At 50.7% G+C, this 22335-nt stretch overlaps 1 protein-coding gene across 1 annotated transcript in view; it reads left to right on the forward strand.

The window, feature by feature from the left end:
- The first annotated feature begins 1248 nt into the window (after positions 1-1248).
- Positions 1249-22335, forward strand: part of MYH16 (myosin heavy chain 16) — a 48110-nt gene continuing 27023 nt past the window's right edge. The window contains 20 exon segments of the mRNA XM_087449238.1: positions 1249-1270; positions 1273-1457; positions 3887-4027; positions 6640-6796; positions 7449-7476; positions 7792-7888; positions 8647-8743; positions 9378-9388; positions 9694-9742; positions 10044-10133; positions 11881-11984; positions 12785-12923; positions 13292-13392; positions 13394-13561; positions 15282-15452; positions 16883-17062; positions 18711-18837; positions 19606-19664; positions 20589-20673; positions 21049-21166. Coding sequence (XP_087305364.1) covers positions 1249-1270; positions 1273-1457; positions 3887-4027; positions 6640-6796; positions 7449-7476; positions 7792-7888; positions 8647-8743; positions 9378-9388; positions 9694-9742; positions 10044-10133; positions 11881-11984; positions 12785-12923; positions 13292-13392; positions 13394-13561; positions 15282-15452; positions 16883-17062; positions 18711-18837; positions 19606-19664; positions 20589-20673; positions 21049-21166 — 2129 coding nt within the window.

Raw genomic sequence — 22335 nt, forward strand, 5'->3', positions numbered from 1 at the left:
CCAACCAGAACTCTGTAAGGTGGACCCCACAGCGAGATAAGAATAGGAGAGAGTGTCTGGCTTTGCCTCCATCGCTGCCTGTCCTCAGAGGCTCAGCCTCTGTTGGAAACACCAGTGCCCCTTGCAGGAAAAGCTGGAGCTCTCCCTTGGATAGCTGGGTGCAGCAGGGACCCAGGGGCCCAGTCAGGAGACCCTTGACCTCCAGCCAGGTTATTTAAAGATGCCTTGAGAACAGCACCGCTGGCAAAGGGGCTCAGAACCACCCCCTCCCCAGACCTTCGAGAAGTTTCTTCACCCCCAAGACAAACTGAGATGCACCTGGCTCTCTCTTTGCTACCAAGAATCCCAGTTCTCCTTCTTGGTGGTTTGGTGAAATTATCTGGGTTTGGAAACCAAGAGGCCCAGGCTTGACCACAGGCTGGCCTCGTCTTAGGATAGGCAATCATTGAGCCCAGCCAGTCTTTCTATTCCAGCAACCCATCTGGCATCTGGTGAAGCCTGGGGACTCCTGCTCAGATTAGTGTGTTTAAATGCATAAAATAAACTACATAGGGTTACAGAGGAAACCAGTGGTATTAAAAGGCAGTTATCAAAATGTTTTTAAAAATCAATTTGTCATACAGTAATAATAAGTGGACTTGTTTGTTAATAGATTTAAATAACAACATCAAATGGAGAGTCTTATAAGACCATAATTTCAAAGTTGAGACGAGGGTAAATAACATTTTGAGATGTCTGCAACCACACTAAAGTGAAAGGAGAATAGTTGTGATTTCTGTTGGGGACAAGCCACAGCAGTGCTGGTACGACTGTGACTGTGGCCTGTGTTCACACCTTAAGGGAAAGTGAAAACCAAGCGGTAATTGTTTCCCATCCTATTTCACTGTTAAAAGTTCTTGCTTTAACTTCTCCTCGCCCTCGTCTTCTCCTCTATAAAATGAGCTACCCGATCCCTACCTCACAGCCTTTGTGTGAGGGGCATGTGAGATGACAGATGGAGAGTGTTTTGTGTTTGGTGGGGGTACATACTCTGAGGAGTTATTAGTTTCTTATTTTCGGTTATTAAGACCTAATGGCACCAAGACATCCAAAGTGACATGGCAGAAGCAACCCCCTGTCTCTCTCTGGACATTTGCCTCAGCCCACACACAAGTCTTGGTGAACTGTCCTTGCTTTCCCCTCCAGCACCCAGGGAAGTCCTAGTTCCCACCCTTGGTTCCTTCCTGGTCCTCCCTCAGCCAAGCCATGATGCCCACTGGATACAAAGGCGAATTTGGGACAATGTGGACCCAATGCCCTTCCTGGCACCTCCTGAAAAGGAGAGGTTTGAAGCCATGAATAAGCCCTATGACATCAAGAGGTCCTGTTGGGTCAAAGACGAGAAGGAGGGCTTCATTGCTGGGGAGATCCAGTCTGAACAGTGCGACCAGGTCACTGTGAAGACGATCACCAACCAGGTGAGTGAGGAACAATCTCCAGGCTGACACTGAGCTTTGGGAGTGTCAGACACCCAGGCTCTGCCATCTACGCTTCTGCTCGAGAGGCAGGGAGGTCAGAAGAGCAGATGCCTCTGAGTCCCGTGTGCTGGGTTCAAGTTCAGAACTCAACCACACTCAAGCTGTGTGGCCCTGGGCAAGACACTTCTCCTTTCTGATCTTTGGCTCTCTCACAGTAGACTCCCACGTGATAGGACACACGAAAGCACTCTGTATGCTCTGTGCGTACGGGTATCATGAGAGCTGCTTCTTTTTAAAGTCCCAAACAGCTCTCAGGTGGAATCTGTTCTAAGAGTGAGAGTGGGCATCCCACCCGTCAGCAGTTGTACCACGTGCCCGTGATGGCACAAGGAATGTGAGACAGGGCCCAGAACACCCTGGCCACCCTGGGTGAGCTCTTCAGCTGTGTGAGCAACAGATGGTGGTTCCTGAGCCCCTTGCTGCACGCCGGTGGCACGCTGGGGCTGGGCTTGTCCTGGCTTGCGAGGACCCAACGCTAAACATTCAGGGGCTTTTGCAGTCGGTTGTTAAAACTTTGACAGCTTGATGTCAGCCACGGTAGAATATTTACACCATGAGAATTGACAAATGGTGGAAATCAGGGATTTTTCTTCCACACAGCTGGGTTACCAGCACACCACTCTCTCTGCTGGTCCATGCTGGGTCTGACTGTGAGGGATGACTTGAGAGAATGGAGAGAAAATCTGGTTTATTAAACCCCTACTGTGTGGCAGACTCCTGGTGAGGCACTGGGCGTTTAGTTTAATCCTTTTAATAACCGTATGTAGTAGGATGTATTGATCTAATTTTGCAGAGGATCAAGGAGACTTTAGGTAACCATCGGGTCACAAAGACAGCAAATGATGAACTCAGATTCGAATCTAGCTGTATCTGACTCAAATACTGTATGTGCCCGTTTCCCGCTACATCACCACGCCATCTCTCCATGGTGGCCTGTGAAGGGGGAGTGTGAGGTCGACACTTGGTTCATTTCACGAATAAGGGAATCCAGAGACCCTCCATGATCAGAACTTGCAATAGCTGAGCTTTGCTTTATGCCTCGCCACCCTTTGAGGGGAGTGGCGGGAGAGAGATGAGGCTGTAGCTGGGTTAAAGTGGGTTTGAACACAAAAGTCAAGCTTAATTCTCAGGAGAAACATACTTTTCAGAAGGGCAGAGCGTTGCAGTGTTGCAAGGAAAGATGGACGATGAGACTGGAGCCCCAGAGGCCCCAGTTTCAAGGCAATTTAAGGACAATTCTTATTTAAGGACAACACTTAACTTCTGTGAGCATCCACAGTGAACACGCCACCCAGCCAGGTTTGGGACAGAAAAGACTGACTCATCTGGCTTCTAAGAAAAAGGCAAAGGCCTCCATTCCTCTGCTGGAGCTGAAAGCGAAGTGTTTGCTTGTGGGCGAGGCCCAGAGATCTGGAAACTACCACTGTAAATGGACTCAATAAAACCCAGCTTGATTTACTCCGTGACCATTACTGGGTGGATTTTCCAGAACTATCAAGATTGCAAATTATCTGCCTATTGGACTCATAAATTATTAAAAGTCCCAGAAAGCCCAGTATGTGTTCCAGCCTCACATCTCAGGCTGCAGGCAGCTCAACGATGTCTGTTTTCTGGATCACGTCTTGAGCTTTGGTTCCAGATGCTGGAACTTAAGAGCTGGTGCTAGTTTTCATTTACAGATGAAGAAGTTGGGGTGCGGAGGGGGGATGGGATTTGCCTGCCTTGCACGGGAGCTCTGGGCTCTTAATGCTGTACTATTTTCACTCTAACACATCTACACCTCCACACTCATTGTTGCCTTTTTTTGTCTTCTTTGCTTGCTTGCTTGCTTTCGATTTTATCCTTTAAGGTGGTTTGGGGGGGTGGGGCGGGGAATGTCTTTTTTTTAATGGAAAAGTTCATTGCTATTTAGAAACCACCAGTAATTCTCCAGGCAGGGAGCTAAGAGTCACATCTCTATAAAGTGTCCCTGCGATGGAAGAGCAAGCTCTGATCAGCTACCAGAGTGGACTTGAGGGGAAGAGAAGCTCTGAATGTAGGGAGGGAACTTCACAGCTTACAAGGTATTTTACATGATCCCACTGAAGTTCATATAATTCTCCCAGCAAGCTTCCAAGGAAGCTATTGTCATCCCTACTTCAGAGGGGAGGCAGTTAGGGCTCATACAGCCTCAGAAGTCCCTCCCCATCCCAAGTCTCACAGTGGGACATGACTGGACAAGGAGTTGGGCCCACTGGATGCCTGACTCCAGCTCCTTTCAGGGCACCAGAGAGTGTGTGGGACCCTGTGCCAGATGCCACTATGGCTGTGACAGTACTATTTCCTAATTCAAGTGCTTCTGTGTCTTGACATTCCCCCCATACCACCAGACCCTCACCATGAAGGATGCTATCCAGCAGATGAACCCACCCAAATTCTACCAGGCCAGTGACATGGCAGACATGACATTTTTGAATGAGGCCACTGTTCTGGACAATATGCACCAACGCTACACCAACATGAGCATCTATGTGAGTGCCTGGGGCTGGGCATGGGGAGGAAAGGGTGGCTGCAGATCTTCTGCCCCTCTCCTGATGGGAAGGGGGCAGCTACTCTATGTTCCCCAGCAAATAGTCTACACTATGGCTCAGATAAGCACACAGGGACCATGTTTTTGACATGTTAGAACTTCCACCCCAAATCTTCGCCATCTCAGTGATGGCGCCATCTCCATGGGCAGTTGAAACACCTTTTGCTGAAGCTATTACCCAGAAGTCTTCTTCCCCACCCCACCCCTGAAAATTCCCCAGTCAAAACATCATTTTCTCCCTAGTGACTTTATATGGCTTTATTAGAAGTCCCTCCCTGTCTGTCTGTCCATCCATCCATCCTTCCATCCATCCATCCATCCATCCATCCATCCATTTTCCTTCCTCCATCCATCCATTTATTTATCCTTCTTTTCTTCCTTCCTTCCTTCTTTTCAGCCTTCCTTCCATCCATTCAACCATTCATTCATTCAACAAACATCGAGCATGCTCGGATGAATGACGTGGGTTACTGTCAGTCCCCTAACCATCTTGGAAATCCTAAGACAGAAAGATGACTTTCTGAAGGTGCTGGTGGCTAGACTCAACATGAGATGTAGGGAAGTTTTGGTGTTTGCCTCTCTAGATGTCTTTACTAAAAACGAAAGATGCTTGTCTAGTAGGAATAGGTAAGGTTGGCCATGACTTCAAGGTCAGGGGCCACTGGAGATTTCCTCTCCTTGGGATTATGGTGACAGCCAAGATGGCTACTACATGCTTCCTCCCCTGTCGTACTTCAATGCGGCTTTAGTTCCAGATTCAGGGCCCCCTCCCCCAGCACCATAGCCCCAGGCCATGCTGGAAGAGCTCTAGGAAGCTCTTGGGGATATTTGCTGGGCCTGGAGGCCAGTGGGGGCTTCACTGGACCTCAGTCTGGGAAGAACGACATCCACCTCCAGCTGAGACTGGCGCTTGGGCTGAGAATGTCTATGTGGGCTCAGTGGCCAAGCTCAGGGCTGGGGCTAACTTGGGGCCACTCTGCAGCCAAGAACCTTGCTCCCTGTGGACAGTGACACCATGTCTTTGGGCTAAGGTTACTGCAGGGTCTGCGGAGTGTGGCCTGAGGGAGCAGGGCAGGGAGTCTCCACTGGAAGCCCCTCGGTTGAACCACTGGTTGAACAAGTCTGGGAGGCAGGGGCTGCTCATGGCCCCAACTGGTGTGAGGGACCTCTCCTTTTCATTCTGACCAAAACGGGGACATAACTGGCATCCGGGCTGCTGTCTGCCCCACCCCTTACCCCATGGAGGGAAAGAGTGACTCAATGGCTGGAGTCCCAGGATGAGACACTGTGTGTCATACTCTCAACTCTTTGAGGGGGTTCTTTTTATCTCCTCTTTGCCTCTCTTTCTTTGGATCGCATTCTATTTAATAAGATTCCTTTAAAAAACTCAACATATCACAGCTATGCTAAGGAGAAGCTGGGGGTGTTTACTCCCACTTGGACCAAAGTGGAAGGTTTTAAAGTTGAATTGAAAAGAGGCACAGAGGGGCTGGCCCCGTGGCTTGGTGGTTGAGTGAGCGCGCTCCACTGCTGGCGACCCGGGTTCGGATCCCGGGCTCGCACCGACGCGCTGCTTCTCCGGCCATGCTGAGGCCGCGTCCCACATACAGCAACTAGAAGGATGTGCAGCTATGACACACAGCTATCTACTGGGGCTTTGGGGGGAAAAAATAAATAAATAAAATCTTTAAAAAAAAGAAAAGAGGCACAGAGTGAGGGCACCAGAGGTGAATGTGAGTGTACAGCAAGGAGAAGGGAAAATTTGGGACCCATTCCTGGGGACCCACGGATTTGGCCATTTCCTGCCCCCACTCACTCTTCCCTCAGACAATTTCTTTTACTACCTCATTGGTTTCTCTGATTTTTTTTTAAATGGGATGATTTGATTTCAAAATTGCCTCGGAGTGAAAAGAGAAGCTGGTGTCTCTTATTAAGAGTAGATTAAATGCAGCTGTCCACCAGAAGGGATCTGTGTCTACACAGTGATGACTCCACAGCTATTAAAATACCCCAGAAATCTGTCCGTGAATTTTCATGGAAAATCTCCCAGATACATTAAGTGGAGAAAGCAAGATATAAAACAGCAGTATAGAATACTACCTTTTGTTTTAAAAACAAGGCGGTGGGGGGAGGGTGGAGATAAAAATGTCTCTCTGGATTTGTTTGTATATGCATCAAAAACTGTGGAAGGGGATATTAGAAACTAACACAATGCTTACCTGTGGGAGGAGGGGGTGGGCACTGAGCAGGTGGAGGGAACTTTGGCTGCATATTTGTCCATATAGTGACTGTGTTATTCAAATAATCCTATTGAACTGTCTATTCGAATAATTAAACCAAAAGAAAATTTAAAAAATACATATTAAAGAGAAAGCTTGTTTTGCTCACTCAACAGAGACTCAGACATAGATTTTGTCCCCAGAGAGGACACCACCCTATCTCTCCAGGCTGGCAGTGACCTCCCGCCATGCTGTTCTGGGACAGGCTAGGGCCCGGAGGGAAGAGGGCACCAGGAGGAAGGGCCTGCTAATTGTCCTCCTTCCCTTCCACTAGACCTACTCGGGCTTGTTCTGTGTGACAGTCAACCCCTACAAGTGGCTGCCCATCTGTGGGGCCTGCTCGGCCAACATGTACAAAGGCAAGAAGCGCACGGAGCTGCCACCCCACCTCTTCTCCACCTCAGACAACGCCTACCATGACGTGCTCCTGAGTGGGGTGGAGCCCGCAGGGGCTTTCGTGGTGGGCACCAAAAATTCCTTTTCCATTGTGGCTCCAAACGCGTTAGAACCACATGCTACCCAATCCCGGCCCTGACCCCCACCACCCATTGAAGTCCTCTACTAAACGTTGAGGAGCAGCAACACGCGATATGAACACCAGGTACCAGCGCTCGGTGAGTGCACTGGGTACTCGCCAAGTACCAGCCCGACCTCACACCCTATCTCATTTAAATATCACAAGAACACTGGATGCCAAGTTAAGTAACTAGCCCAGAACTCAAGTCAACACTTAAGCGTCCCCTGTATGACCTCTGCCGTACAGTACAGTGGCCCCGTGAAGTGCTTTTGAGTAACATTTCTCTTTATGTTGCTTATGACTGGGTAGCTCTATGGGACGGGGCAGGTAGAAACGGAGTGACTGGTAAATTCTTGGCCCTTTCTGCAAGGGTGTATGCTGAGAGGCAGGGATGTGGCCACGGACGCCGCAGGATCCTTGGTTTTCAGCCCCACTGGCTGCTGCAACCACTCCCCAAGCTGGATGGGATGCTGGGAGACACGGACTGTGTGGCCAGACGATGTCAAACGTCCAGTTACTAAGTGTTTCCTGATTACATCTTCCTGTTGCTGTTTTCTTCCCCACAGACTGTGAAAATCAGTCTATGCTAATCACGTGTGTCCCTTCTGTCTCTCAGTCTATATACATATAATTAGGTCTGTGTCTTACACATGTAATTAAGCCTTCTTAGAATTAATTGGTTGGATTTTGTATGGAAATCAGCAGGCAGCGAGTGGGCTTAGCAGGACGAGTAAGTCTACACCCGTAAACCCAGGGGGGCCTCCATGTCCCCAATCCCCACCCCCACCTCCCCACCCCTGCCTGTCTGTCCCCACTGAGGGGTGACATGTGGCCACGTTTAGCCTGCACAATTTATTACTTTGCTTCTCTCTTTGTGCTTCACTGTCTGCTCCTATTTTCCTCCCACAGTGGAGAATTTGGTACTGGCAAGACTGTGAACACCAAGAAGGTCATCCAGTACTTTGCCAATATTGGAGGAACTGGCAAACAGTCCTCGGATGGGAAGGTAGGGCCCACCGGGCAGGCTCAGAGTCTGTCATCCTCAGCCCACCCCATCTTCAGGCACACACAGCAGTGGCTCACACAGCAGTGGCACACAGAGAAGGGCACACACGGCAGAGCCCTTGTGACCCCCATAGCTGCTCCATGGGTTAGGGCCATTTTACAGACAAGGAGACTGAGGCTTGGAGAGAAGCGACTTGGATGGAGTCACACAGGGAGAAGGCAGCTGCAGACTTAGTCTCCTCCCACAGGATGGATTCTGCTGCCCCAGGCCACGTCTGCCCCCAGAAAGGCGGGGGCCAGAGCCCCTCGTGCTTGGCAGGGGAGAAATGGGGAACAAAGGCTTCTCGTGAAGCTGCTCTGCAGGCCCTGGCAGCCTTGGGGGTGCGATGAGTACTAGCTGGGCCGTTGGCAGCTGTAAAAAGCCGAAAGAGAAAAGGAGAGCTTGGGAGGAAGAGCAGGGATGCCCAGGGAAGTGTTTGCGGCTCCCTCAGGGGTCTCTCCACTAATAGCAAAGTGAGGCAACAACAGCTAAGAGTCAAGGTCTATCGTCTGCCAGGTGATCCTCCAATGTCAGGGCTGCAGGGGGACAGTCATCAGGTGGTGGCCCTCTTCCCAGCTCCCCTCCAGCCCCTATTTCCTAGCCTTCCCAAGGCCGTTTCCCTCCTGCTCCCTGGCGCATAAGCTGCTGCCATTTGAAAGCCCTGGGTCCCCAGGCAGCAGCCAACGGGCCACCGCGCCTTGTGTTTCTCTCTGGGTCAGGGGTCCCTGGAAGATCAAATCATCCAGACGAACCCTGTGCTGGAGGCTTTCAGGAACACCAAGACCATCAGGAATAGCAACTCCTCTCGCTTCATAAGTGTGAGCAGTGGCAACAGTGGCCCCTGGGGGTGGTGGGACAGGCGTCATCACCCCACTCTAGGTAAGGAAATTTGGGCTGGCTTGAATAGGCGAATGGAATGAAGCAAGTCACAGCATCTCCTTGCAAGAGATTTTTAATCTGTTGTCTGTCAGAGCCCACTTTGGTATTTAAATCAAGGGGCTTGAATGCAGAAACTTGGTAACACGTGGTGACAAGCCTCCCCGCTCCTTGGAGGGACGTAGGAGAGGTGCCATCCCCAGGGCCCTGGTGGATTGGGAAGCTGGCTTGGCCGTCTGGTGGGAGCTGGAGTCACAGAAGGCTTAGAAGTGCTCTGGCCTTTCCCTCCTGACTCCAGTCTCCTGCTGTGGCCTCTCATTGCCTGAGCCAGTGGGCTGGCAGGAACCTGGGAAAACAGGCAGGTGGGAGGAGGTGGGGCAGGTGAGGAATAGAGGTGAGGGTGAATGGACAGAGCAGCCAAGATGCAGATACAGAGGCTCCTGCTTCCAGAAGACTTTATCTGTGGTTCTGCTGAAGGTCAGGAGAGGGCTGCGATGTCTCTGGGTTAGGCGACTTAGTAGAGGGCTCTCTACCTTTGGCTGGCCAAATTCCCACCATGCCTGCTTCTAATCAGAATTCCAAAGGGTCCCAGCCCTTCCTGCTGAGCCCTCCTCTCTCCTACAAATGCCTCAAACCTACAGACCACCCTACAGATCCTAGATTTAGCTCTGAGACCTGTCCATCTCCTTCTCTGCCTATCTGCGTGGGAAACCCGCGGCTCCACATACAGCCACGTCTGGCCCAGTTACATTCTCCATAACGCTCTTTGAATTCAGGGGGGCCGTTAACGAGTGGTTGCGGCCAAACCCGGGCCACGTGTTGCTCTAGAGCTACATGCTTCCTTCCTCACAACCCTCTCCTCTCCTCCCTGCTCAGGGCAAGTTCATCAGGTCCACTTTGGAACTACAGGCAAGCCGGCTGGAGCTGACATCAAGAGCTGTGTGTCGGGCCCCTTTTGGAGGGTCTTCTGGGCAGGACCAGCCACATAATTTGTGGGGCCCAGTGCAAAATGAAAATGAGGGGCCCCTGTTCAAAAAGTATTAAGAATTTCAAAACAGCCACAGAAGAACATTAAACGAAGTGCGGGGCCCTTCTGAGCACAGCCTGTCTCATGCCCAGGAGGCTGGCTCTGCTCCTGGGCTCCCCTCTGTCGGCAGTCAGGCCCCCTGAGGCTGTGTCTAAGGGAGGGGGAGGAATGGACCCATGTTGGCTGTGGCACTTGGCTTTATGGAGAGGGGAGCCCTGCTTTCCACGGAACCCTGCGCTCCAGGCAGAAGGAGCTACCACATTTTCTACCAGATTCTCTCTAACAGGAAGCCTGAACATGTCGGTAAATATCTTTATGCCTGTCTGCCTGCCCCTTAACTTGTTTTTCCTCTCGTTTCAATAAGGAAAGGATTGCTGTGTGCGGAGGGTCTGGTGTCACCTCTGTGGTTCTGCATGAATCTCTTTAGAGTTATGTGAATGGCTTCCAGAGAACTCTCTCACAGTCCTACTTGCACATCTCATCCTCACAGCAGCCTTAACACCGTTGGCCATTTCACAGATGGGGCTTGGGTGTGCCTGTAACTCACGGCTGAGACGTGGACCTGGGATATGGGGCTTTAGAGCCCCAGGTCTTGGACCTGCTGCCTCTGGGTCTGCAGCTCAGACAGCAGCAGAGAGGTCAGCCCAGGACCAGGTTAGCCCTGCCAGTGTCTGCGTGTGCAGTGAGAGCAGGCTCACCTCCGGGTGGACACGGCCCACACTGAGTGCACGGCTCAGCAAGCAGACTGCACTCACCTACTCAGCTGGATGCCCTTGTGCAGGCACTGACATGCTCAGCCATCCATGGCAGACCTGCTCAGGATGTAAGGTCCGGGAGGGATGAAGACTCAATCTTCCACATACACATCTCCTAATCTAGCCAGAGAATAGGGCACTGGGTACCACCCCCACTCACAGGTGGGCTTTATTTGTGTTAGACACAGTGTACTTTTAAATTAATGAATGGTGGTGCTGGCTCGGTGGTGTAGGCGTTAAGTTCACACGTTCTGCTTTTGTGGCCCCAGGGTTCGCCAGTTCGGATCCTGGGCCCAGATCTACTCACCGCTCATCAAGCCATGCTGAGGCGGCGTCCCACATAGAATAACTAGAAGTACCTACAACTAGGATATACAACTATATACCGGGGCTTTAGGGGGGCAAAAGGAAAAAAAAAAAAGAGGAAGATTGGCCACACATGTTAGCACAGGGCCAATCTTCCCCCCCCCAAAAAAAATTAATAAATGGCATTTTGAAATTGGAAGTCTTCACACAAAAAATCAATTTACTGGTTTCTCTGGAGTAGCAGAAGATCCAGTAGCCATGGGCCTGCCCTCCGATGTGGCACTGATCAGGGCAGCTGAGTGGTGGTGGCTCCTTTGGATGGAACTCAAGCTCTCCTATTTACCACACTCCCCACCAAGCCCTATTGCCTTCCTGACCAAGGAGCAGAGTGGCAGGCACCATTAATCTTCCTTCTTGGGCTGCAGTTTTTTTTTGACAGTAGAGATGAAAGAAAAGGAAAATATTTCTTGCACCTATGTCTCTTCCAAAAGTGAAAAAACAAAGATAGACTAAGAGGGGCACACATTTGAAGAAAAACAGAAGTGAGCATATTTCGTTGTAAAAGCACATCCCATGCATATTATATGCACGTGAGTGTTATTGCCTCCTGCAGTCATTGTGTTACCTTCTGCCTTTTGGTATGACCTGCTTTTCATAGGAGAGAAGAAGGAGAAAGACATGAAGTCATCTATAAAAATATCTATTGGGTGCCTACTAGGTGCCAAGTACTAGGCCAAGTGACAGAGGACACAACCAAGTTCCTGAGACCCTCTTGCCACTCTGAAGCTCCTCCTGTGACCCTGTCAAGTCCCTCCCTGACTCCAGGTGATCCCGGAGGGCAGGGGTGATGACTTACACAGCTCTGTGACTCCTATGATGTCCATCGTCATGCCTGGCACGTGCGAGGCATTTAGAGATATGGGTTAAAAAGGAAGGAGAAGAAAACCACGTGTCACCAAGCTGTTAACCCGCTTTCCTGCTCTTGGCAGAGAGTCTGCTGCTGGTCCCCAACCCTAAGCAGTAGCACTGGGTGAGCCAGGGCGTCACCATGGTGGATAACGTGGACGACAGGGAGGAGCTGCTGATCACAGATGTGAGTGGGAGGGCATGGCTGGTGGAAGACAGGGAGAGCCAGATGGAAACTTTGGGGCCTTGTGTGCACTGCCACCAGAATTGTGGTGGGGGGTCCCTCAGAGCTGTCAGACAGCAGCCAAGTTCTTTCCTGGAGATTTCTGGGGTTGCAGTTGACATTTATCCCAAGCCCGTTGTAGCAAGCAGGGTTTCTCTTTGCAGAGTTGGACTAGAATTCCACAGTGACTTAAGGGGCCATCCTCTCCACGCAACTTTCCCTCCTCCTCAGTCCAGCTAGAAGTTCCCACCGCACCCTCTCTCTCCCTCTCTTACGGCACTGAGCACCTGTGACTTCTGTTAGTAGGGTTTGTGTACTAGGCCCTCTCTCCTCTTTGACAACAGAATCGATTCCTGAGGCATCTTTGCCTTCCCCTCTGCCAGTACCCAGCATGAAGACTTAACAATAATAATGATGGTAATAACTTCCCATTTATTGAGCACTTATGATGTGTCAAGCACTAGAGTAAACGTTTACACATCATTCTGGTTTATTCTTATGACCACCTATTATCCCCATTTTACAGATGACTAAACAGAGGCCAGAGAGGTTAAATGAATCAAATGACTATATTGCAGAGCATCTGGTCTGGGATCCTTGGAGGAAAACAGACCTCTCCTTGTATAGAGTATGTCTGACTCTCAGAACCCACACCGGGCCGCAGTGGCCCATTGGTGCCAACCCATTGTGGCTGTGCCATGGCCTCTCCTCTGTGGATGAGAAGCCAGGAGTTCCTTGGCTTTCTCCTCCCCGTGGCCTTGCAGGTTGTCTTTGACGTGCTGGGCTTCAGCGCCAAGGAGAAGATTGGCGTTTATAAGCTGACTGGGGGCATCATGCGCTTGGGGAATGAGAAGTTCAAGCAGAAGGCCAGAGAGGAGCAAGCTGAAGTGGACACCACAGAGGGTAGGCGTTTGGCTGGGGCCGTTCAGGGAGGAGGCAGCCAGAGGCGGGGGCACACTGCCCTCCAGGGCTTCGTGCACCTTTCAGAGACAGGCTGTAAACCAGGACTGTTGCTTGGATGTCCAGACATCGGTACTCTCAGAGACACGACAGAGAGTCAGAGACGTGATTTTGGTTTCTATACTCTGTTTTGCCACTTGACCTTGAATGAGTGTGGAAACCATCTCAGACCTCTGTTTTCTCATTGGCAAAGTGGGGTCTCCTCCACCCTCTCCTCACGCCCTTTCCTAACCACAGTAGTCAGTGCTGGGCCTCTCTGGGGCAGGGCATTGTCTTTCTTTCACTCACCTGCTTTGTCCATCCCCCCTCAGTGGCTGACAAAGTCTCCCATCGCATGGGTCTCAATTTGGGGAAACTCCAGAAGGTCATCACCAGGCCCCAGGTCAAAGGAGGCAATGCGTTTGTGCAGAAGGGGCCAGAACCTGGAACAGTGCAAGAACTCCCTTGGGGCCCTGGGCCAGGCCGTCTAGGACAAGATGCTCAAGTGGCTGGTGGTCAGGACCCACAAGACCTTGGACAGCAAGGTGCAGAGGCAGTTCTTCACCGGGGTGCTGGACATGGCCGGCTTCGAGATCTTTGAGGTGTGCCTGGCCTCACATTCCGCTTCTGCCTTGGGGTGCCCATCCTCCTTTTATGAGCTACTTTTCACCGGGGTTCTCTAGTTTCTCACCTTGGGCCTGGGGCGGGCCAATCTCAGTGTGCTCCTGGGTCTCTGACCTTTGGACTCCAGAAAGTTCCGTCTTCATTTGTGTGGCGCCAAGTCATAAAGAATGCTGTGAACATAATGGACAGAACGAGTGGTGTGCTGGAGCGGCCTGTGCTGGCTCACAAGGGCTGACTGTTAAATTTTCTGGAATTTTGTGAGCCAGCTGACATCATGTTGATACACGGCCATGGTGTGAATGTTTACACCACGGAAATTGGCCAGCACTGCAAATCAGATTTTTGTTTTTTTTTCAGCCCAGACCCTGGGCTAAGCTGAGTCTCCTCAAAAACCTTATAAGGCAAGAATGATTCGTGTCTTAATTTGTAGATGGGGAAACAGAGGCACACAGCTTGGAACTGAGAGAGAGAGCGGATTTACCAGTACAACACTGGTGGCCTCCCCATTCTTGTCCCCACGAAAGAGACTTGGGTCTCATCACAAGACTAGTGTTGCGGGTCTGGAAGACTTTACCTTTGTAATTGGAAGCAGCACGATTAGGAGTCAGTAGACCTGGTTCTGGACTCAGGTCGGCCTCTAACTGCTGTGTGGCCTTAGGAAAGCAGCTACCCCTCTCTGAGCTTCAGTTTTCTCAACTCTAAAATGAGCAGGCTGAAAGAAGTGGTCTCTAGGATCCGTTTCAGCTCTGCTATCCTATTATTATAAGATTTCTACTAGCCACAGATGGATTTTTTTAAAAAACAGCTTAGCCCAATTTCTTTCAGGCTCTAAAAGGCTAATCTGGCTGCTGTCTGCAATAGAATCATTTAATTTCATAGATGGAAGGAGCCTTAGCATCCTGGGCAGCCTCTGACGGCTAGCAGGGGTGGGACTAGAGAAGGAGGGTGCCCTGTGCCAATAGCAGAGTGCGGTAGAATAGGCAAACAGTGTTCAAATCCCGGCTTGGCCACTTCCAACCTGTGTGCTTCTGTTTCCCCATCCATAAATGGGGACACTAATCATTCTCGCCTTGTAAGGTTTTTGAGCAGATTCAGCTTAGGCCGGGGTCTGGCACGTGTACGTGCGCCACGAATATTGCTCTGTGACTACAATGACACCTCTACTGTAACCTGCTTCTCATAGGAGGCTTCAGCATGGGGTTTCATTCAGAGAAAGCAGTCTCTGACTTAAAAAAAAAAAAAAAAGGCCGGTAAACCCCTCAAATCCCTTCATCCTACAGCTGAGGATGAGACAAACTACACGCAGAGAGAACTGCCCAAGGCACACAAGGGGTCAGATCCGTAAAGCATTTCAAATGATTTCCATCCCCGGAAAGAAAAGGGTTCTTTCCACAATGACTTTTGTTAAGCACACGGGCCGGAGTCTGGCTGCCTGGGATTCAGGTCCCAGCATCAGCGCTGTGTGGCCCGCGGCATGTGTACAAGCTGCTCTGTGCCTTCGCAGCGGAGGGGGACAGAGAACGGCCTCTCACAGGGCTGATGGGGGCACGGACGGGGTGGTCAGGGTGAAGGCATTTGGGGCAGTGCCAAGGCGGTTGGCACTCGACAAATTTTAGCTTTGCTTGTGGCTCATCACTCAGTCCTGGGAGAGGCTGTGTCTTGTCTGGGCTGAGGCCCCTCTCTGTCCTCCTGCCGCAGTTCCACAGCTTCGAGCAGCGGTGCATCAGCATCACCAACAAGAAGCCACAGCAGTTCTTCAGCCTATACATGTTTGTGCTGGAGTGGGAAGAGTACAAGAGGGATGGCATAGAACGGGTCTCCATAGACTTCGGGCTTCACCTGCAGGCCTGCATTGACCTTCCAGAAAAGGTAACCTGCTGCTCGCAGGAGAGAGCCCGGGGCCCTGACCGGGGCACGCCTCAGGAAGGGAATTCACTGAGGCCTGCGGGGAGGTGGCTCCTGGATTCCTCCTGGATTCGGGGCAGTCAGCAACGCCACTGATGACCTTGGTTGTTCTGACCTCTAGCTTCCTCTCTACAAAATGGGTACAACAGTGACTGCCATGGCCACCGTTAGTTGGGCTGTTGTATGCTTTAACTCACTGGATCATCACAAGCTACCATATGCAGGGGTAATTTATCATAACCATTACATAGATGGGAACATTGAGGCACTGGGAAGGGAAGTCGCTTGTCCAAGGTCATACAACCCTTGAGTGGCAGAGTCAGGCTCTAAACCCAGGCAATCTGATAACCTCCCCTATAATCACACCATAGGGGATGCTTCAGCAAATGGCTTAGTTCAAGAATATGTTGTTTGATTAAATGCGGAAAAGGGATAGAAAAAGGACATTAATGAGACAGATGACAAAATCTGATCAAAGTCTGTTCATAGTATTGGATCAATGTTAATTTCCTGCTTTTCATCATAATACAGGGGTTATGTTAACAATTGAAGTTTGATAAAGGATATATAGAAATGCTTTGCACTACTTTTGCAAGCCTGAATTTATTTCAAAGTGAAAAGTTAAAAAAATAAAGGAAATAAAGAACATAGCTTTTCTCTGAGGCTTATCCTCAGGCCCATCAGAGACTCTATCATCAGAGCAGCCAGTGGTCTCCGGTGTGGGGCCAGCCTGAGCCTCCCAGGAAAACAGTCTCCAGAAACAGGCTGCATGCACGATCCCCCTGCCCCCAATACCTACAAATACCTCCTGTCCAGCTGTCACAGAGCCTGAAATGTCCTCATGCCTGAGTTTTGGGGTTAAGCATTGCCCTCTTGCAGAAGTCTTCTTTAGAAATCCAGACCTTCCGTGGATGGGGGGGTACTAAGTCACTAACAGCATTTATGAGCTCCCCTTTGTTGTGAGAAAAGACCTAGAACCATTTGAGGCCTCTGGTAGCCAGAAATGTCATTGAGGAGAAGCAGATAAAAGAGAATTAAACACAGAGAGGACAGGTGCCATTGATCTCACCATTCTTCTGAGGGCCCAGCCTGCCTGGCATGATTGTTCGGGTGGGATGAGCATTTGGGGAGCTATGTAGCTCCTGCAGACTTCAGTCGTCCCTTCTGTTGGACTCCATAAATTCTAGCCTCTTTCAAGTCTAAATGGCCATGGCATTTGAAGACCAGACCACGGAGCGCTGGCACCATTAGAGGTCATTGCCCAGAGTTCTGCTTCCTGGCTGGCCATGTGGGTGTCTGGGGCACCCCTTCCACCAACCCTAGGCCAACACCAGAGTGGCCTTGTTGGGGTCCTGCGGCCTCCTCTGACACCATCCGCTCCTCTTCACTTCTAGCCCATGGGCATCTTCTTCACCTTGGAGGAACAGTGTGTCTTCCCCAAGGCCGCCGACGCCACATTCAAGGCAGCCCTGTATGATAACAACCTGGGCAAGTCCAGCAACTTCCTCAAGACCAAAGGGGGCAAGGGCAAGAGGCCCAAGGCCCACTTCGAGCTCGTCCACTACGCAGGCACTGTGAGTACTGCCTCGTGCCCCCTGTGGCCACCTGCTGGCTGCCTTCATCTCCCATTGTAGGTCCCTCCTGCCACACCCTTCCTGAGGCTTCCTCCCTCCAACCAGCACAGCCACAATACAACAGGGTGATCAGCTCATTGAAATGAACTCCAGCTCATACTTCCTCATCACTTCTCCCTCTGAGATTCTAAATTCCAATTCCAGCCAAGGATGCCCGCCTAGGGATCAGCAAGCACTTCAAGCCCTCCGACCTGCCAGGGCCACAACATTGTCTATGGCCCTCGGTTTGATGGCTAAACTTCAATCTTGGTCAGAAATGACAACACTAGCAAAAAGAAAAAAAAAATCCATGAGCCCATTGATTATTCCCCAATTGATGAACCCATCCTTCTGACAGCTCATGGCCACCAAACCAACAAGGTGACATCTACAGAGTGGCTTTTTCACTCATGAGAAACTTAATCCTTAGGGAAGAGGGAAGTGAAGTGGAGCCAGGACTCAGGTTCTATTTGAATAATCGATGGGGGAGACAGCGTTCATTCACCAGCTTATAAGAATGTGTTTGGTTTCATTGGGATTTCAGTATTGCCGTAAATGCCAATGCTCCTGTTAACCCCAGAGTTTGTTGAGCCTCTGTGGGTTTAACTAAAAGGAAACAGCAGCCTCAGGACAGAGCTGTCAGGAAAGTTGCTGTTGGATTGGGCATTGGGGCCAATATTTTATGATCTCATTGACCATAACAATGCCAACTACTCACAAAATGGACTGTGCCGTACCTAGAGCAAACAGCAGGCTTGGGGCCAAATTGTGGTGCTCCACCTCACCTCCCACAGTGAAATGAGAAGAGCTCCATATTTATAGCAGTGAAACATTCAAAGTCTAATGGAGCCCATGCAATTCCAAGAAGACTCTAAAATAAGGCCCAGAGGTGACGAATGTCTATACACTATATAGAAGAAGGAAAGCCCAAAGGTTTTGGCTTCTCATATGCTTCCCTCAGTTTTCTGTTCTCAGTGGAAGGATCTGAAAGGCTCCTTCCTCTTTGCCTCTCCAGCTGGGGCCACATAGCAAAATGGGAAACAAATTAGTGGATGTCCAATTACCTGGACACATGGAGCCCCCAGTTCTGGGTGGGTGGATCCCCCCTTCTACCAGGCAATGACCCTGGGAATGTGTGCTCCTCAGCAAGGAGAGACCAGATGCCCTTGTAGGGAGTTCATGTAGCTCAGGAGTCCACTCATCAAAACCAGTCACTGACTGCCAGAGACGAGCCTGGAAGAAGATCAGCCCATCTGGGTAGAAGAAGACCCAGGGGTCAGGGAGGCTCACTGTGGCCAGCAAAGCAAGACATGAAAGAGAAAGTCACAGCTCAGCAGAGAGAAACTGCGGAGTCCTGGTTTGTGGGTAAAGCTCAGAGAGGGAGTGTCCTAGACAGGCAAAGTGCAAATGCCCAAGAAAGCAGATGATGGGGCCTCCACTTTAGGCTGGGGTTCAGGGTCATCCCAGGACTCCAGGCAAGTCATCAGGACAAGAACGGAAGCCCCAGGGGATGGGGCTGAAGGTTGGTCCTGGGAACTCAGAGCAGGGCAGAGCTGTAGCTAGAGCTGTGGTTGCCTGAAAGGTAACCACTGGCATTTCCCCCCTCCAGGTGGGTTACAACATCATGGGCTGGCTGAAGAAGAACAAAGACACCCTGAATGAAACAGTGGCGGGCTTGTTCCAGAAATCGACCCTGGGAATCCTGGCCCTTCTCTTCAAAGAAGAGGAGGCTGCAGGTACAGCTGACCCCTTGTTGTGTCCAGTCTCCCTCTGCTGATACCCTTTAGTGGCCAAAATGGAAAGAAGGAAATGAAACTCTTATCCAGCTCTTGTTGGATGAATAAATGATCAATGAATGAATGAATGAGTAGTTGCTTGAGGTAGGCCATAGATGACACTGCAATAGAGGGATGCAGAGGCATCCTGGGAGCCGGGTTGATCCCCGGCCCGTGTCACCTCTAGGTGGAGCGATGCTGCTTTGGAAAAGTTGACGACCAAATGCTCCATGCTCATTTTCTGCTCCCTGATGTTTGTCTGAGGCAAATGCCAAGCCCAGCCCTGCCTCCCACCCAATCTGGCCCATATGGGAACACTTTGTTGGAACCTCCCAATGGGGTGGTGACTCAGTGGGGCAAGAACTGCAAATGTGCTGGGGCTCAGAGATGTTTTCACCACCAATGGGCAATTTCTCCAGACGGTCTGTGGGCTCTTCCTCCTCCCCGGGCAATGGGAGCAGTTTGTCACCTTGTGCCAGCCCTAAATCACAAAGGGCTCCACACTCTCCAGGGAGCACAGCACTCCTTTTGACAATTATGCCACAGTTAGCCCGTTCACCCCTCCCCGGTAGATCTCATTTTCTTGGTGGGAGGGCCCCACCTCACCTAGACCCAAGAAAGGCCTTTATAAAACCAGAGCATGCGTGTCCTTTCACAGAGCGAACTTAAGGGTGCTGCCTGCCCCCGTGCTGGGTACTGACGTGAAACGTGCTTGTCTCTTTTCCTCAGCTGGAAGCAAGAAGCATAAGAGAGCTTCCTCCTTCATGACGGTCTCCAACTTCTACAGGGTGAGTAGGTGCTGCCCCAGAGGGCCCCAAACTTCCCTTTCAATTATGTGGTGGTCTGGCTGCCACCTCACAGCCAAGGGCAGGATGACTTCATTTCCATGCCTATGGTTGCCTCTTCCATTTGAGGAGTCTGTTTCCTTCTGAAGGCGTCACAGAACCACAGGACCACAGGGCAGAAAAGACCCTTAGAGACAGTCCACTCCACCCATGCCCATTTCAGACTGAAACCCAGAGAGTGATGGGACTTGCCCAACATGACAAATGGAGATATCAGTGCCTAAAATCTTGTGCCCTAGAGTTGGCTGGCAGGTCTTCTGGGCTGGTCACAACTTCCACAAAATTTGGGCATTACTGGGGACACATTCCAAAGTGCAGAAGTGCAGCCAGTGGCAAGATGTTGCACGAGGAGAGATTTTGATATTTCCCAAGGATTAGGCTGTCCTAAGGCAGAGTGGGCCACCTCATTGGAGGTATCCAAGCAGAGGAGGAGGGACCGTCCAGTAGGGAGGTTAACAATGGGCAGGGGTTTGTCCACACAAGCACTATGGTTCCTTCTGGTACTGAGATTCTGTGATGAGCCAGCACTGAATCAGGAGGGGCCCCACTTCTTGTAAACCATGTCATCTCGGGCAAGTCACTGGACCTCCAAGAGCAGCGCCATCCAACAGAACTCTCTGCGATGACAGAAATGTTCTCTTCTGTCCTCTATGGCAGCCGCTGTCCAATATGCTGCCTGATGTGGTAGCCACTAGCCGTATGTGGCTAATGAGTACTTGAAAAGTGGCTGGAGTAACTAAAGAACTGAATTTTAATTTTAATTTAATTAATTAAACTAAGTGAATACCTCTCCTGAGCATGGTTGTCCTGCAACACCAATGCCGAGCTTTACTCACTCTTTCTTTTTCTTTTTCCTCCATCCCGGAGCAGTTGAATAAGCTGATGGCCACCCTCCACAGCACCGCCCCCCATTTTGTCCACTGTATTGGCCCCAATGAGTTCAAGCAATCAGGTGCATCATGGGGACTTGTCTCCCTGCTGGAAGTCCTCAGGATCTGTGTAGTCAGAGTTTGCTCTAAATTAAGTCCACTTTTAATCACTAGGGACGATTGGGGCAAAATGGGGCACTGAAAGAATCTCCAACAATGGATCATCCAAAAATCACATTCTAGCTGCTTTATAAAGCAAAAGTCGTGTTCTGGCTGGGTGGGCACCAGCCAGCAGTCACACTCAGGAGAGGCTGAATTGTGGGGGATCTGGGGCCCCATGGGCAGTGATGGGAAGAGACAGGAGTTGGTGATGTGGATGCTCTGTTGAGCCTCCTTGAGTGGCAAGGAGTGGCCTGTCCCACCCATGACTCCCTATCCCGTGCCCTCCCTCGTGGCAGGCGTGGTGGACGCCCACCTGATCATGCACCAGCTGGCTTGCAACGGAGTCCTGGAAGGCATCTGTATTTTTGAGAAAGGCTTCCCAAACAGGCTGCAGTGCCCAGAGTTCACACAGAGGTGAGTGGTGTCTTCCTCATACCTTGAGTATAGTTTCCAGGGATGACTACTGACAAATACAGTCCCACTATACCAGACATTATGGGTGCGGTGATGGATACCGCCCCACTGTCATGAAGTTAGTACACGTTGGCCCAACTTGCAAGGGCCACCATCTGCGTTTCTTTGCCTGAGGGCTCTCTCTGGCTGCTGGAGCCTGCTTCGCTACTCGGCAGGCTGAAAGTATCAGGAATTAATACCTCCCCAGGAGCAGCCCTCAACCAGTGACTAAGGACAGTTGGCATATAAACACCTCACCACCCTCACCCTTCTGGTGGGCTAACTCTGAGGCGTGTTCTATGCTGGCTCTCAGACAGCAGCATGCTGGTAACTGCTTACCAACGGGCTCTCCAGGTTTAAAAAAAAAAAAAAAAAAGCCCTGATTTGTAGCATCTGCTGATTTTTATGGTGTTAAATACTTCTATGGCTGATTTCCAGCCACCAGTGTGACATCACTGAATGTGGGGTTGGAAAGAGGTGCTTACAACTGGCTCTTGGAGCCAGTGGGAGCCGGTTCCAGCTCACCAGTGTCCCCCAGGCAGCATTAAGCCCTACTTGCCCGTTGTGATAACTGGCTTGATAACGTGCCTTTATTGGCTTTCCTGCCCAATTTCCCAGCTCTGCCACCTCCCAAATAAACTACTTGCACTTGAATCCTGGTCTCAGGGTCTGCTTCTGGGGGAATCCAAACTGAGACCTCCACCTGAGGGATTATTTTATTTCTACTCCCTCTCGACTTGCTAAAACATATGACCACAGATTGCTAGAGCAGGAAGGATCACAAGAGATCATTTTGTCCAAGCCTTCTGAAGTCCCTAATTGGGGAAGGACTTGTCTAAATCACAAAGGTAGATCCTGGCAGGTCAGGAAAAGAAGCAGTTCTCCTATGACTGGAAGAAAAGATCAGGAAGGAAAGATTTTGGTGTTTACATTTCTAGGAACATCGACCCACACTGACATTCGCTCCCTGTCCGTCCCGTCCCTCTGCCTGCCTGGGCATCTGTGAAACTAATCTAATCCCTGCCTCCAAGCCCATCTCAAAGATCAGTGGGTAACAGGGCCGGCTGGGTGGCGCAAGCGGTTAAGTGCGCGCGCTCTGCTTCGGCGGCCTAGGGTTTGCAGGTTCGGAT

Source organism: Ceratotherium simum, chromosome 26 (assembly GCF_057802395.1).
Source record: "Ceratotherium simum simum isolate JZ-2026a chromosome 26, ASM5780239v1, whole genome shotgun sequence".
Classification (NCBI taxonomy): Eukaryota; Metazoa; Chordata; class Mammalia; order Perissodactyla; family Rhinocerotidae; genus Ceratotherium; species Ceratotherium simum.